The sequence below is a fragment of the Haliaeetus albicilla genome, chromosome 26 (genome assembly GCF_947461875.1).
Source record: "Haliaeetus albicilla chromosome 26, bHalAlb1.1, whole genome shotgun sequence".
Taxonomy (NCBI): domain Eukaryota; kingdom Metazoa; phylum Chordata; class Aves; order Accipitriformes; family Accipitridae; genus Haliaeetus; species Haliaeetus albicilla.
In genome coordinates, this window is record NC_091508.1 from 4,380,880 (window position 1) to 4,395,770 (window position 14,891).

General features: G+C 54.7%; 2 protein-coding genes across 2 annotated transcripts; both read left to right on the plus strand.

Annotated features, from left to right (window-relative positions):
- Nucleotides 1-1,571: 1,571 nt before the first annotated feature.
- On the plus strand, nucleotides 1,572-5,635 carry LOC104317391 (pepsin B). Its single transcript, XM_009918178.2, has 9 exons — nucleotides 1,572-1,630; nucleotides 1,989-2,142; nucleotides 2,570-2,687; nucleotides 3,321-3,439; nucleotides 3,815-4,014; nucleotides 4,167-4,289; nucleotides 4,517-4,661; nucleotides 4,921-5,019; nucleotides 5,204-5,635. Exons 1-9 carry the CDS (start codon nucleotides 1,575-1,577, stop codon nucleotides 5,354-5,356), a joined length of 1,167 nt encoding a protein of 388 aa, XP_009916480.2. The 5' UTR covers nucleotides 1,572-1,574; the 3' UTR covers nucleotides 5,357-5,635.
- Nucleotides 5,636-9,967: 4,332 nt separating this feature from the next.
- Nucleotides 9,968-13,510, plus strand: LOC104323486 (pepsin B-like). Its single transcript, XM_009927165.2, has 9 exons — nucleotides 9,968-10,053; nucleotides 10,186-10,336; nucleotides 10,669-10,786; nucleotides 11,071-11,189; nucleotides 11,810-12,009; nucleotides 12,174-12,296; nucleotides 12,376-12,520; nucleotides 12,851-12,949; nucleotides 13,223-13,510. The coding sequence occupies exons 1-9, from the start codon at nucleotides 9,974-9,976 to the stop codon at nucleotides 13,373-13,375; spliced, it is 1,188 nt and encodes a 395-aa protein (XP_009925467.2). The 5' UTR covers nucleotides 9,968-9,973; the 3' UTR covers nucleotides 13,376-13,510.
- The last annotated feature ends 1,381 nt before the right edge of the window (nucleotides 13,511-14,891 follow it).

The following is a 14,891-nucleotide window of genomic DNA, read 5'->3' on the forward strand; positions in this document are numbered from 1 at the left end:
GAACGTGTTTGTGCGTGCTGTAGAGGGCACCTTATTCCTTTGTCTTTTGGCAAGGCTGAGTCCCCATGGGGACCCGCAGATAACACTCAGTATATTGACGTTTTGATAACTGCTCTTTGCTTTCAGCCAGAATTTGCTTTTTATCCAATCTTAATAAGTTGATCTTTCTATCAATCCTGCTAGCAAACAAGATAATTGCTTTATTATAGTCTCAATATCCAGCAAAGGACACACACTCCCTGGTGCTCCCGAGGGAATCAAATCTGTGCAGTGTGTTGACACGGGATGAGTGCAGCGATAGCAACGCAGGGCTATCGGTGGATGATGGAGAGCACGATTTCCCCGCTGTGAAGAGCCAGGCTGCTTGGAGAGGGGATGTGAGCCAGGCCAGAGGAGGTCTAGAAAATATTTAGATTATAGCCGAAAATGGTTTGGTCCATTTGCTAGAAAATGTTTAGGTTATAACCAAAAATATTTAGGTTATGACCCAAACAATTTTTGTTCATTTGCTAGAAAATATTTAGGTTATAACTGAAAATGTTTTGGTCTGGGTGTTTGTTGGTGGTTTGGGAAGTCTGTGTTTGTGGTTCTTTTTTTCACAGAAAAAAAAAGCAAACAAGGAATTTCTTAACTTTCTGGGCTGGTGTGAGGATCCAGTGGGTGGGTTAAAGCCTGAGGGCTTCCTCCGCGGGTGGGTTAAACCTCCCCCCTGCAGAGAGGCACACCACCTGCCTTTTAACGCAGGATGGAAAGGGAATCAGTTGCTCCACAAAATAAAAAAAAAATTTTAAAAAGGGAAAAATGTGATTTCTGTCCAAAATAGTATGAAAGCAGAGGGAGGATTGAGCTGTATGACATATGGAAACGAGCTGTACCTGGAGGAGAGGATAGTGAAGGACTGTGAGGCTGATGAAGAGGTGGAGGAGCACAGACCAGAAGGCAGAACAGTGCTAGAAACTACCTATGAGAAAACAAGAGAAGAGACCTCATGGGCTCGCTGAGCCCCTGGGACGAGGAGCAAAGCAGCCAGCCCAGGCTCTTTGCGCCATGCCCTGGAAAATCCTCAACACCAGTAGCCATCCCTCCTCCGTGCCAGAGGTCCCTCCGGGCGGGCGGCCGGGCGGGAGAACGGCGGACAAAAGTCCGATGGGTTTCCATCCTGCATCAAGAGCCGCGAGCACCTTTGTTTTGGGAAAAGATTTGAACAGGTTTTGACGAACACAGATAAGGTCCCACCATGATGACGTTTGGGTCACTCCTCTCTTTGCTGTGATAAGAGCTGGTCTTTCATCAGATGGTAACACTTTGATCTTGCTGTTGAAGACGTGTGTTGCTCTATTCTCACCCAAGCGCCCCGCTAAGGACACAAACTCCTCAAAATCCTTGTGGACCAAAATACAAAGAAACCCTTGAAGCCAGGGGGTGTGTGTGGTGGTAATGGAAAAATGAGGTCAGCAGATAAGGAGGGGGGGTCTCACTGCTTCCCAGTATAAAACTGGGCAGTCTGGGCAGCTCGGCCTGTCTGCTGTAGTTTCTGAGAAGGTGTGCGTGGACTGGCGGACAACTCCTGCACCATGAAGTGGCTCATCCTGGCCCTGGTCTGTCTCCAGCTCTCAGAGGGGTTGGTGAGGTGAGTGTCCTGCAGCAGCCGCTGCGGCAGAACGACTGGGGAGAGGGTAGATAACAAAACCCGGCTGCAGTTGTAACCTGCACAGGCTGTTCTGCATCCCCAAGGATGCTGACCAAGTCTAACCAGGTATGACTCCAGCCTCCTGCATCTCCACAGATCATCGTGGTCCCAGTCCAGGCTGCATCCCTTGCTGGGAGGGAAGCCCCTGGGGACGTATGAGGCAGCTGAGTGGAAGGCTCCCATTGTGGCAGGGTTCAAAGGAGCCCAGAGAACAGATCATTTGAAAATGCCCAAATTTTCTGATTTCCTGATGTGTTTTGTTGTTTGTTTTTTGTTTTTTTGTTTTTCCTCTGTGCAGAATCAAACTGCAGAAAGCCAAGTCTATACGGGAGAAAATGAAGGAGGCTGGAGTGCTGGAGGACTTCCTGAAGAAAATTAAATATGATCCAGCTAAGAAATACCACTTCAGTGAGGACTATGTTGTGTACGAGCCGATGACCAGCCACCTGGATGTGAGTACCCCAGGTTCCCCTCTCGCTGCCTGTCCGTACACCACGCTCCCCTTTCCCTCCTCCTTCCCAGCTGCCAGAGCGATCTGTTCACCCCTGAGCCTCCAGGAGTGACAGATTCCTTTCTTTCCACTCTTTTTTAAGCTTCTATTTTAGACTTTAGAAAATTTCCCCCCCCCAGCCATGAAGAGCGGTGCTTTTCTGTATGTGACAAAAGATATAACAAAATAAATATTTAATATTACGTCTTTCGGGAGGAAAAGCAGGGTGAGTTTGGTCCGTTCCTGCCTACTTTGTTATTTGCAGGAGTGAGCCTGGCATTCCCCACCACCCTGCAAAGCACTGGGATGCCGGCACAGGGCTGGGAGGCAAAAGCCTGGTCTATCCCTGACCCTGTGGCCAATGGAGAGACCCCATCTCTTGTCTGCAGTCCTTCTACTTCGGGAATATCAGCATGGGGACCCCCCCGCAAGACTTCTTGGTGCTTTTCGACACCGGCTCCTCCAACCTGTGGGTGCCTTCCATCTACTGCCAGACGCCGGCGTGCTGTGAGTACCGCAACCGCGTTGCACAGAGCTGCCCCAGCAGCACAGCGTAGCGGGGAAATCACGATGCCAGACCAAAAATGATCCCGGCATGCTGCTCTGGGATAGCTGTTCCCTGGTACCAGCTGGTGCATTCCTTGGAAACACGGAGCCCTCTGCCATTATATGCCTGGCTAATGAAGATGGCCGAATCACTACGGCCATGGTGGGTGTCCCCAGGTTGCAGAAATCTCCGTGGTTGTGCCTGACCTTTCGTGGCAGGGCAGAGGGAAGAGCAAAGCTACGAATTGCGGAGCTGATGTCCCGCTCCCTGGCAGAGCTCATCCGATGTAACTTGCTGATGGTGGGAGAGCGATGGGGATTTAACTGCTGATGGCTTTGCTCGTGCTGGGTGGCTGATGTGGTTGTGATCACAACAGCTGTTCCCTGGAGAGGGATCCAGGCAAAACCGGGATGCCAGCCCTGCCTTCGAGATAACTGCAAGGCAGAGAAACAGACGGTTTCGCTCTTCGGGACTTGCTCTGCTGGGGAAGCTGCTTTCCCAGGCGTTATCCCGGCAGAGTGACTGGCAGTGAAATCCCACCGGGGCCAGGCGAGCGTGTGCCCAGGAGCTTTGCCCTCTTCTCTCTCATGCAGCCGACCATGCAAGGTTCAATCCCAGTGAGTCCTCCACCTTCACCTCCAACGGCCAGTCCTACACCCTCTCCTACGGCAGCGGCTCGCTCACGGTGGTGCTGGGCTACGACACACTGACGGTGAGTGCACCCCATGCCGTCCTTGTGTGCCTGGGCACTGTGTCCCCAGCACCAGCTGGGTGTCCCGATGGAAGGACCCTGGGGGACAGCCTAAGGGCAGATCTCGTGTCTCTTGTAGCCAAGACTTGGGCAAACCAGGGCCTGAGATGGGCAGAACTGATATAAAGTGGTTATTGCCACCGTCAGTTACCCGGCTGTGTTTTTACTTTGTTTTAACCCAATTCCTGCTAATTTTCCCAGCTGCTTGGTGATGCTTTCACCAGCTATGACCTTGCAGTGTGTTCTTTGGGCTTTCAGAGCATCAGTCATCCCACCCGACGGCTGCTCGGGTTTGCCTAAGCATGTGGGCTGACCTGGCGTCCCTTTCCCCTCCAGCTCCAGAGCATCGCGGTCTCAAACCAGGAGTTCGGGCTCAGCGAGAGCGAGCCAACCGAGCCTTTCTACTATGCTGATTTTGATGGGATCATGGGAATGGGCTACCCCTCACTGGCGGTAGGAGGGACACCCACCGCGCTGCAGGGCATGCTGCAGCAGAACCAGCTCACCCAGCCCATCTTCAGCTTCTACTTCTCTCGGTAAAAATCTGCTGGGACCCTCTGCACGTCCTGTGTGCACCGGGGTCCCTCTGCCTGTCCCCATGCAGGTTCCCTGTTAATTTGTCCCTTGCTAGCCCATGCATATCGCACCCATTTACAATCTCTGCTGCTGTAACTCTGTGTTTTTGCAGCCAACCCACCTACGACTATGGGGGAGAGCTCATTCTCGGAGGAATTGACACTCAGCTCTTCTCTGGGGACATTGTGTGGGCACCAGTGACCCAGGAGCTTTACTGGCAGGTGGCGATTGATGAGTGAGTTGTGTTTGTACCTGATGGGCATCATCCACCTGGGCAGCTCACGTAATGAGGGTGGTAGGGCTGTCCTGCAGATGAAGCTGCAGCTATTGCAGCAGGCATGGGTTCGAGGCAGGGGTTAGGCACTGCATTTTGGAGCATCCCAGACTTATAGATCCAGCCAAGACAGGTTTAGTTGCCAGTGGGTGCTTAAAGTGACGTCCTTCTCCCTGCTCTCCTCCCAGGTTTGCTATCGGGCAGTCAGCGACCGGCTGGTGCAGCCAGGGCTGCCAGGCCATCGTGGACACAGGGACGTACCTGCTGACGGTGCCCCAGCAGTACATAGGTGTCTTTGCTCAGGCTCTTGGTGCCCAGCCGACCAACGAAGGTGTAAGTGCAGGGGATGCTTTGGAGGTGCGTGTGGAGCGGGGGGGGCTTGCAAGTGAGCCAGAAGCCGTGGGCTTGACCGGGTCCCACGAAACTTGTGTGGCATCTATGGAACATCGTACTGCAGGCGTGTCAGGGAAGGACGAGGCGGCATGGCACTGTCAGGGGTTAAAGTGTATGTTACCCCTGCATACGGGAGTATCTCTCCTCTCACAGTGGGTGCTGTTCCAGCCATAACCTCCTCTTCACCCTCTCTCCGCAGTATGCAGTTGACTGCAGTGAGACCCAGAACATGCCCACCATCACCTTCGTCATCAACGGAGCTCAGCTCCCACTCAGCCCCTCCGCCTACGTCTCGAACGTATGTATTAGCTGAGCAGCTTCATCCTGCTGAGTCCTTGAGGGCCAGGAAAGGACCTGGTGCTTCTTGACAAGTAGCAATGCTCTCCCTGCCTGTGTGGGCAGATCCTACCTCCCTGCAGCCCACCTGGCAGGGTCCTGGTGCTTGTTTGAGGCTCTGACTCCCCGTTATTCCCCCCTTACAGAACAACGGCTACTGCACTCTTGCAATTGAGGAGACCTACTTGCCTTCCCAGAACGGGCAGCCGCTCTGGATCTTGGGTGATATCTTCCTGAAGGAGTATTACACCATCTTTGACATGGGTAACAACAACATTGGCTTCGCCTCGTCGGTGTAGAGGAGCAGAGCAGCAAAATCCAGCCCTTCTCCTGGCCAAACACACCTTAGCCAGCAGTGCTGGAGCACTACAGGGTCCCTATGGACTTCTATGTTCCTTTACATGTCTGCATGGTTCCCTATCCCTCCAGGATTTCTGTGTGTGTTCTCACAGTCTCCTGTTACAAATAAACGCCAGCATCCCAAATAGTCTCTGACCTTCTGAGTTTGTTGAGTGACAATTGAGCGTGGACCGATGGGTTGCGTGTCTCAGACACTCTTTCTCCAGCAAGAAAGATAAGCGCTGTGATAAACTCCTAGGCACATTTCTGCAGAGTCAGCACGGGGAAGGCGGTGCGGAAGCTGTCCCTGGACTGCTTCAAATATTTATGTTTGTTGCAAAGGGGTATGACGCGCTGTCGACTCCTAATGGCTGTGGGACTGAGTCCCAGCCTTTATCTATAGTGAATTATTGAGCTTGGGGATGGCTCCGAGCTGCAGCTCAGCTCACAGCCCGATGGGCCCAGGGACAGGAGTGACCAGCCTTTCCCCATGCTGGTGCCCGGGGTAGCTCCTGCAGACGGTGCAGCCCAGCTTCCAAGCCCTTGGGTATGAAGATGTCCCACAGCCCAGCCCCGTCCCATCTTGCAAGGCTTGTGTGGCTCAGCTGGGGGCTGTAGACTTTGTGTGTTGGAAAGCAGGCAGCTGCCGTCCCCCAAATCCCGGCTGCTGCCTTTGGACCTGGCTGCACGCTGCTGTGGTGGGTTGACCCCGGCTGGATGCCAGGCGCCCACCAAAGCTGCTCTGTCACTGCCCTCCTCAACTGGACAGGGGAAAGAAAATATAACGAAAGGCTTGTGGGTCGAGATTAAGCACAGGGAGAGATCACTCACCAGTTACTGTCATGGGCAAAGCAGACTCAGCTTGAGGAGATTAATTTATTAATAATCAACTCAGAGTAGGGTAATGAGAAATAAAAACTAAATCTCAGAACACCTTTCCCCACCCCTCCCTTCTTCCCAGGCACAGATTCACTCCCGAATTCTCCACCTCCTCCCCTCCCAGGGGCACGGGGAATGGGGGTTATGATCAGTTCATCACACATCTCTGCTGCTTCATCCTCTTCAGAGGGAGGATTCCTCACTCTTCCCCTGTTCCAGCGTGGGGTCCCTCCCATGGGAGACAGTCCTCCACGAGGGAGACAGTTCTCCACAAACTTCTCCAAAGCGAGTCCTTCCCACTCAGTTCTTCACAAACTGCTGCAGCGTGGGTCCCTTCCCCGGGCTGCAGTCCTTCGGGCACAGACTGCTCCACCGTGGGTCCCCCGTGGGGTCACAAGTCCTGCCAGCAAACCTGCTCCAGTGTGGGCTTCCCACAGGGTCACAGCCTCCTTCAGGCACCCACCTGCTCCGGCGTGGGGTCCTCCCCCGCTGCAGGTGGAGATCTGCTCCCCCATAGACCTCCCTGGGCTGCGGGGGGACAGCCTGCCTCACCGTGGTCTTCATCACCACGGGCTGCAGGGGAATCTCTGCTCTGGCGCCTGGAGCATCTCCTCCCTCTCCTTCTTCACTGACCTGGGGGTCTGCAGGGCTGTTCCTCTCCCATATTCTCACTCCTTTCTCTGGCTGCAGTTGTGCAGATTTTTTTTTCCCCCTTCTTAAATACGTTACCCCAGAGGCACTACCACCATCGCTGATGGGCTCAGCCTTGGCCAGCGGCAGGTCCGTCTTGGAGCTGGCTGGCACTGGCTCTGTCGAGCATGGGGGAAGTTTCTAGCAGCTTTGCACAGAAGCCACCCCTGTAACCCCCTGCTACCAAAACCTTGCCACGCAAACCCAATCCACCGGCTTCTGTCCTCCTTATCCTCAACGAGGGACAAGCCCCGCATGAGTGTCCCGAGCCCGATTCCTGCAAGGGCTTTGCTTTGCAGGTGAGAAGCACCACGCTCCAGGCTGCGGTGCAGGGGATCAGGACACCAAAAGTCACTGGGGTTGTTGGTCTTAAACACCAACTACAGCCCTGGGGACGGGAGTTCCCCAAGGGATTCCCCAAAAAAGCCAGTTCTGCTCTGTGCCGTCAGGCGCTGATGCGTGTCTGCAAATGCCGTGTGAGTCCCTAACAGGGTGATACGGCTTCGTCCTCCTCCAGCTGCTGTTTGCTGCCGGGCTGCACTAAGTCACTTTAGGGAGATGCTCGCCAAGCACCTACTCAGGCACGTATAGAGTTAGCCGGTAGCAGTGGACATTGCTTTGCTTGCAGTTTGTGGTGACCTTGGAGTGACCACAGGGACACGCCGTCCTGGCTCTTGCTGCTGCTGGTACTTGCAGGGCTGAACTGATCGCTCCGACCGGCCGAGGATAAAGTCGCGGGGCCGGTCAGTCCCCACCTCTGTCCCTCTCGCTGGGCATCGGGAAACCTCATCAGAAGTGCGTGTGGGAAGCCACTAATCTTCCTTGCAGCTGGATAAGGTTTAACAAAGTCCTGTGATTAAGTCAAAGTGGGAATATGAGGCCAGATTAGGTTAGCCATGACATCCAAATGACCCCTAAATCCTGAAGCGGGGCTATTCAGTCAGGTAAAACAACAGCCAGAGTATCGGGAATCATGGTCTGTGGCCAAAGGGGAGAGGGAACACCTTGGCTGGGAGAAGCTCGGGTAGCACTGCTCTTTCCCGGGATCCAAACTTGTTTCTTAGAAGCTCTTTATCACTGGAGCTCATTATCAGATATATTAATAGCTCTGTCATTTCACCAGAGAAAGGACACAAACTCCTCTGTGCTTTGTGTCAAAATATTGACACAGGCTGAGCGCAGTGAGACGGAGATTAGATAGGCACGGATAGGAGGGAAGGGCATTTCTCCTACCCTACGAAATGGGGAGGTTTCTGAGTTGAGGCTGCTCTGGCAGCAGCGGTGGCAGGAAGGGACAGGCGAAGGCTGACCATGTCCCTGCTGATCTTTGCTCTTCCCTTTGCTCCCTGCAGGACCTGTCCAAGCAAAGGCAGATCCATCGGGATGCGATGGAGGAGGAAGGGGCGCTGGGGGGGTTTCCTGAGCCGCCACAGGCTCAAAGCACCGGTCCAATGCCGACAGCTCGGGTGGAAGCAGCAAGGCTCTCCTGGGGTCCAGCCCCACTGGTGGCAGGGACTGGGGAGTCCACAAGTGCCCTATGGCAAAGGACAGTGGGGCTGCTCCTGCCCGACCCCGGGGACCGGACCCCTGCCTGCTCCCTGCACCCTGGGGTGTGTATGTTGGTGACCCCCCGTGGGGTCAATTCAGATCTGGGGAAAGATTTTGGTCCCAGCGAAATGGAAGCAGGACCACAGCGTGTGACGGGTGCTCGAAGCAATACACGTTGAAGCGCATGGTGAAGGTGGAGCTGGCCCAGCGCTGCGTCCCCCCGTCCCCCAGGCAGAAGGGGCTGAGCAGCCTCGAGCTTTCGGTCCAGCTGGGGCCCCTTTGCGGAGAGCTTTGCACAGAAAACCTCCCATGGTTGTCTCCTCAGATTTTCCGTGGGAGATGAGGCCATTAGCCAGCGCAGATGAGGCTTCCAGAGTGATGGGGACAATCACTGTTCCCTGGCAGTGCATGGCAGAGTTTCTGCAGGCAGTGAGTGCCCAGGCGTCACAGTACAAGGCTGAGCAGCATCCTCGGGGTAGCAGATGCCAGGATGGGTCCTCAGTGACCTGGCAGGGGCTGGCAGGGCTGGCTGGCTGGTAGCACCTTCCCAGGGGAGGAAAGGGTCTCCCGGGACTAAAAATCCCCTGCGAATGAGTGCCGAAATACATGCTCCCTGCATCTCTCCAGTCTGGGAATGACCAGCATCACTCAAAGCATATGGAAGACATCACCTCTAACGCACCAGATGTGTGACCTGAGCACCCTTGGTGTAACTCCGACATAGATGATAAACTGCAGCAAATCAAAGCAAATCCCTCTTTTGGAGATGGTTGAGTGGTTGTAACTGGGCAGGTAAAGGCCAGTTACGTCTTTCAGGGCCGCTATAGTGAGCAGTTTCTAGCCCCCATCTCAGCTTCTTCGGGGGGGGGTATTAGCAGAGCTGGAGGGCAGGATGACAAAAGGACAAATGCCTGGGAAGAGAGATAGTTTTGGGGGTATGTGCTGGTTCCCAGGAGGCTTGGAGCTGGGCTGAAAACCCACTGCTGCTGTTTCCTGCTAGCTGTGTTGAGGGAATTGGATGTAACACAGTCTGTAGATTTGGATGGAAGAAATACTGCTGGCCCGTGGCACTTCCTTGGCTGCCTGGATGGGTCAAAAAAGGAACACCGGCATCACAAATTTCCATTTGCTATAAAGGGTGTGTTTTGCCTTTGTTTTCTGGAAAGGTCAAGCTGGTGCTGAAGGCAAGAGGAAAATACTCTGACTTCTTGATAACAGCATTTTGCTTTTTATCAGATGTCACATATTTGGTCTCGGTATCAGATGTACTGGTCAATCTGTTAGTGCCCAAACAACTGCGTAAAGAGGCAAAATCAGGGCGGCTGCGGAGATTAAACACACCACAAGCGTTAGTGTTGGGTGGCTGCAGCAACAGAGGAAAGGGGTGTCTGGAGCAAGGGGCTGTGCACAGCTCCTGCCTATATATACCCTGCCCTGGCCGAGGTAGCGCAGGAACGGCCATGGACTCCCTGGCACCCAGAGCCATGAGGTGGCTGGTACTAGCCCTGCTCTGCCTCCAGCTTGGGGAGGGCATGGTGAGGTGAGCCCTGGGGCCAGGATGGGTGCGAGGGTGCAGGGTCTGGCCATGGAGCGGGGCTTGCCCTCAGTACATGGGGGTGCGTGTGTGGATGGGGCCCCCCCAGCCACTCGGTGCCATCTCCATCCCGTGCAGGATCCCCCTGAGGAAAAGCAAGTCGGTGAGGGAGTTGATGAGAGAGAAGGGGGTGCCGGAGGGTGTCCTGAAGGGCCTCAGAGGGGACCCCGGTAGGAAATACCAGTTCAGCAACGCTGTGACTTATGAAACGCTAACGAACTACCTGAACGTAAGTATTAAAGCTTTTCCTTCCTCCTCTGAGCCACCTGGCTCTGGTTTTCGGTGATGCCCTCCTTCTTTCCCGGCTGCCTGCGGGATGCTCTGCAGCGAGCGGTTATAGGGCAGACCTACTACTCCTGGCCTTGCTGCTGACTTTCTTACATTGTAGGCAAATCATTGTCCCTTTCTCTGCTTTAGCTGCCCTGGATGCACTCAAGGACTACCTTACTACTATGACTCCTTAACAGTCTGGGTTTCTCAGGTGGCAGAGGGCAGAGAGCTGAAAACTCTCATTCAAAATACCAGGCAGAAACAGAAATCCACCAATGCTCTCGTTTACAGTCCTTCTACTTTGGCGAGATCAGCATCGGGACCCCTCCGCAAAATTTCCTGGTGATCTTTGACACTGGCTCCTCCAACCTGTGGGTGCCCTCCACCTACTGCCAGGCTCCAGCCTGCGGTGAGCATCCCTGGGGGACACAGCAGTGCTGGGGACTGGGGGTCCCCACCTCTCAGCGCTCTCGGACATCCCTTGCATGCTGCGGGCTGGAGCTATGACGGGGAAATCAGGGAGAGCCGATGGGGTCCGGTGTTTGCTCTCTGCTCGGTGACACCGACGGGGCTGGTTTTGGATGACCCCTTCCCCGTGAAGCCCTTTGCTGGGGATTTCTACCCTTGTGGGGACAGGGATGCTGAACCAAGGGCAGGATCTGACCTGGGGGCTGTGACCTTCTCTCTGTGCAGTGAATCATAACAGGTTCAACAGCAGCCAGTCGTCCACATTCTCGGACATCGGTGTGACCTACACCCTCAGATATGGGTTCGGTGACGTGTCGGTGGTGTTGGGGTACGACACCGTGACAGTAAGTGACTTCTGACGTGTTGGTACATTGCTGCAATCAGGGAAAGAAGTGACTGCAGTTGTGATCGGTCCAATTCGGTTAAAAATTAGAGGGTGGCTGAAAGTGCCTTCTTATTTTGGATATTAGTGCCTGAATGTCCCATGTTGAGTTTATGGTGTGTCAGCATAAATTTACTCGGAGACTGGGATACAAAACCAAACTCAGTCCAAGTTCTCTGGGCTTTTTATCACTGCTTTGGGCTAAGGGATGTCTTTGGCCATAGGTGTTTGCTTTTTATGCTGATGGCTGAGGTTTGTCATTACAGGACGTAAGAAAAGTTCTGTTGTGAGACTTGCATGCGGTGGAAGTGTGATTTTAAACTAATTTAACTGAGGCAAACAGTTTTTGTGGGTATTTTTGTGAAATAATAAGGGTGATGGGACAAAGACTATGAGCTAGGCTGCTCCCGACTCCATCTCCCAGCTGTGATGGGGAAGAGCTCAGCACCTCTCAGCGCAGATTTACCTTCGTGACCTTCCTGGCCACCCCTGCCTCTCCCCAGAAACTCCCTGGTGGGATGTTGCTGTCAAGGGGGATGTCCAAAACACTGGCATCCTCCAGCATCTTTCCTCTCCCTCTAGATCCAGAACATCATTGTCAGGAACCAGGAGTTTGGCCTGACCCTGGATGAGCCCAGCAGCCCCTTTTACTACCTGGACTTTGATGGGATTTTGGGCATGGCTTACCCGGCCATCGCCATCAGCGGTTACAACACGCTGATCCAGAACATGATGCAGCAGAGCCAGCTCACCGAATCCATCTTCAGCTTCTATTTCTCACGGTGAGACCTTTGACAGCGGGTCTCTCTCTTGCATAGACACAGCCTGGATCCACCCTTTTCTTCACTCACTCTCCATCCACATGTTCTCCCCACGCACCTGTATGCTACACTGCTCTCTGCCGAGCAGCCTGCCTGATCTGGGGTTTAATTTTGTGTCTTTCCAGCAACCCGACATACAATTACGGCGGGGAAGTCATCCTTGGAGGGATTGCCCCCCAGCTGTACTCCGGGGAGATTACGTGGGCTCCTGTGGTCGAGGAAGTGTACTGGAAGATCGGTATTGAGGAGTAAGTGCCGCACCGCAGCTTGGAGTGGGTCTTGGAGGCAGGGAGCCTTTTCTGATGCCTTTTTTGCTGCTCTCTCCAGGTTTGCCATCGGGTCGTCAGCCACCGGCTGGTGCAGCCAAGGCTGTCACGGCATTGTGGACACTGGGACGTTCCTGCTGACCATCCCAGGACAATACATGTCAGCCTTCCTGCAGGCGCTGGGTGTGGAGGAGAGTGAGGACGGGGTAGGTGGGAAGGATGCCCTGCACACACAAGGGGCTGGTGCCGTGGGACGAGAACACATCTGGGTGGTAATGCTGAGCTGTGGGGGGGGCTCCCAGCATCTCTGGAGCAAAGCATCTCACCTGAAGCAACACTGCAGTGGTGTATCTCCCCTTGCAGTGGTGTAAAATAAAAATAATTCTTCCAAACACGAGAACCCAAGGTGAGCACAGCCCTGCCGCAGTCAGAGCTGTGCTGACCCTTAGGGAGCATGGCCGAGATTACAGCTGGAGGAAGGATGGTGCCCAGCCCCGGGGTCCTGACCCCTCTGTCCGTTTTTGCTTCTTTTGCAGTTCGTTGTCAACTGCAACTACGTCCCGAGCATGCCCAGCCTCTCCTTTGTCATCAGCGGAACCCAGTTAGTGCTGCCTCCCTCGGTCTACGTCTTAAACGTAAGTGTGATTTTACCATTCCCAGCAGGCGTTTGCCATCATAGGGCAGTTTTGCCCAGGAGAAAGTCAGAGTTTCTTTTCAAGTGCAGAGGCTTCCAGCAGCCTGAGTGCCATATTTCCCAGCACCCAATTTCATGGTGCTTTTGCATGCCTGCATGTGACTGTAAGGAGGGTCTAATCCTGCTCCCAGCCAAAGCAGCCATGAAGGCACGGGCAGCACAAATTCCCTGCGCTACTCACTGGCACTGAAATTTGCTCCTTTTGCCCTGACAGGACAACGGCGTCTGCACCGTTGCGGTCGAGAGCACATACGTGTCGTCTTCCAGCGGCCAGCCGCTCTGGATCCTCGGCAACATCTTCCTTCGGCAGTATTACTCCATCTTTGACATAGCCAACAACAGAGTTGGCTTTGCCCTGTCAGCCTAGGGATGCTGAGCATCACCCGTGGGATAATTTGTCCCTGCAACACCTTATCCTCCCTTGGACCCCTGTGCTGATAAGTAGTATCCAAATCTTCTGTAGTCAATAAAGGGCTGCAAATCTAACTGCCTCGTGTCTCATCTGGCTGTGGCTGAGCAGAATCTGGCTCAGCTCTTCCTGGCAAGACAACAAAATCTGAGTTCATGCTCAAGGTTTCCAGGCACTGCATGGGCTTTCAGATGTGCACGGAGCCTTTGAATTTGCAGGAATGACAAACTTGGGGTCACCTTTTTGATTGGGACCCGGATCCCTGCTGGGGCTGTCTGGGAAACCGGGGTGACCAGGAGAAATTCAGGCTGTACCGTGTGCTCAGCTGTGGCTCAGGGACCCCAGGGCTGAGCTGGTGCGGTCGCTGGAGGCTTCAGAAACCAGTTCGGAGCAGGTTGTGCAGAAAAAAGGAGCTGTGTGTGAACAGTTCTCGGTTCATTAGGTTTGGGGGAATTGCCCACACGTATTTGCAAATAAATTAGGGATTAAAAAGTGTCATGCAAGGACACTCAGGCTGAGGAAAATGCCCTGCTTTTGTTCTCGAGGGGTAAATCTCTTCATTGCTGCAGCCTCGAAGGATGGGCGATGAAAACGAAGGAGGTGGCGTGCCTGGGACACGGATGTGACCACAGCTTGGGGTCTCTGGATCCCCTTCAAGAGGAGCTGCCGGATGCAGCATCAGACAGATCGGGCCAGCGCCGGGTGCCCGGACCGGACCCAAGAGGCTGGTCCTCAAGGTCCAGCGCGAGGCAATGCACGGGAGATGCAGCGCTGAAGGGCCCATCGCCCGTTGTCTGACACCCATCTCCCAGTCAGATGACAGTCACCCCGCTGGGGCATGTGACTGCCTGTTAAATCTGCTGTTTCCAGCCAAATCTGCCATGGCTTGTCCTGCAGAGCGGGGAGTTCCCAGCCACGGAGAGAGAAATGCCATCCTGCTGCCAGGGGCAGCGCGGTGGCAGGGTCACGCCGTGCCCTGGGCACTCGGGGTGCAGCGGGGCTCGCTGCCTCCGGCTGGGCAGGGTCCCCAGCGCTCTGTCCCGCTGCCACCCCCAATCCACGGAGAATTCATCTCCCACGGAAAGGTCCACAGTCCCCACACAGTTTGCCCTGGCAGCTGCCAGACCCCGAGGGTCCTGTCTGGAGGGGGCCAAGCATCCCCGTTCCTCGAGCCGGCACACGCTGCTAATGCTCCCCACCACCCTGCACGTCTCCAGGTCGCTGCTAACCCTCTGTGGCCACCACAAGCCTCTGGCACCAGTGCAAGGAACTGCGTGATTCCTCTGCAAGGAGTGGCAAAAGCCTGGTGCAAGGAGCTGCACGAGCCTGGTGCAAGGAGCGGCATGACCCTGGCGCAGGGAACCGCGTGACCCCGGTACACGGAGCTGCGCGACTTGGGTGTGAGGGGCTCCATGACCCCAGTGCAAGGGGCTCCGAAACCCTGGTGCAAGGTGCTGCACAACCCGGCTGCAAG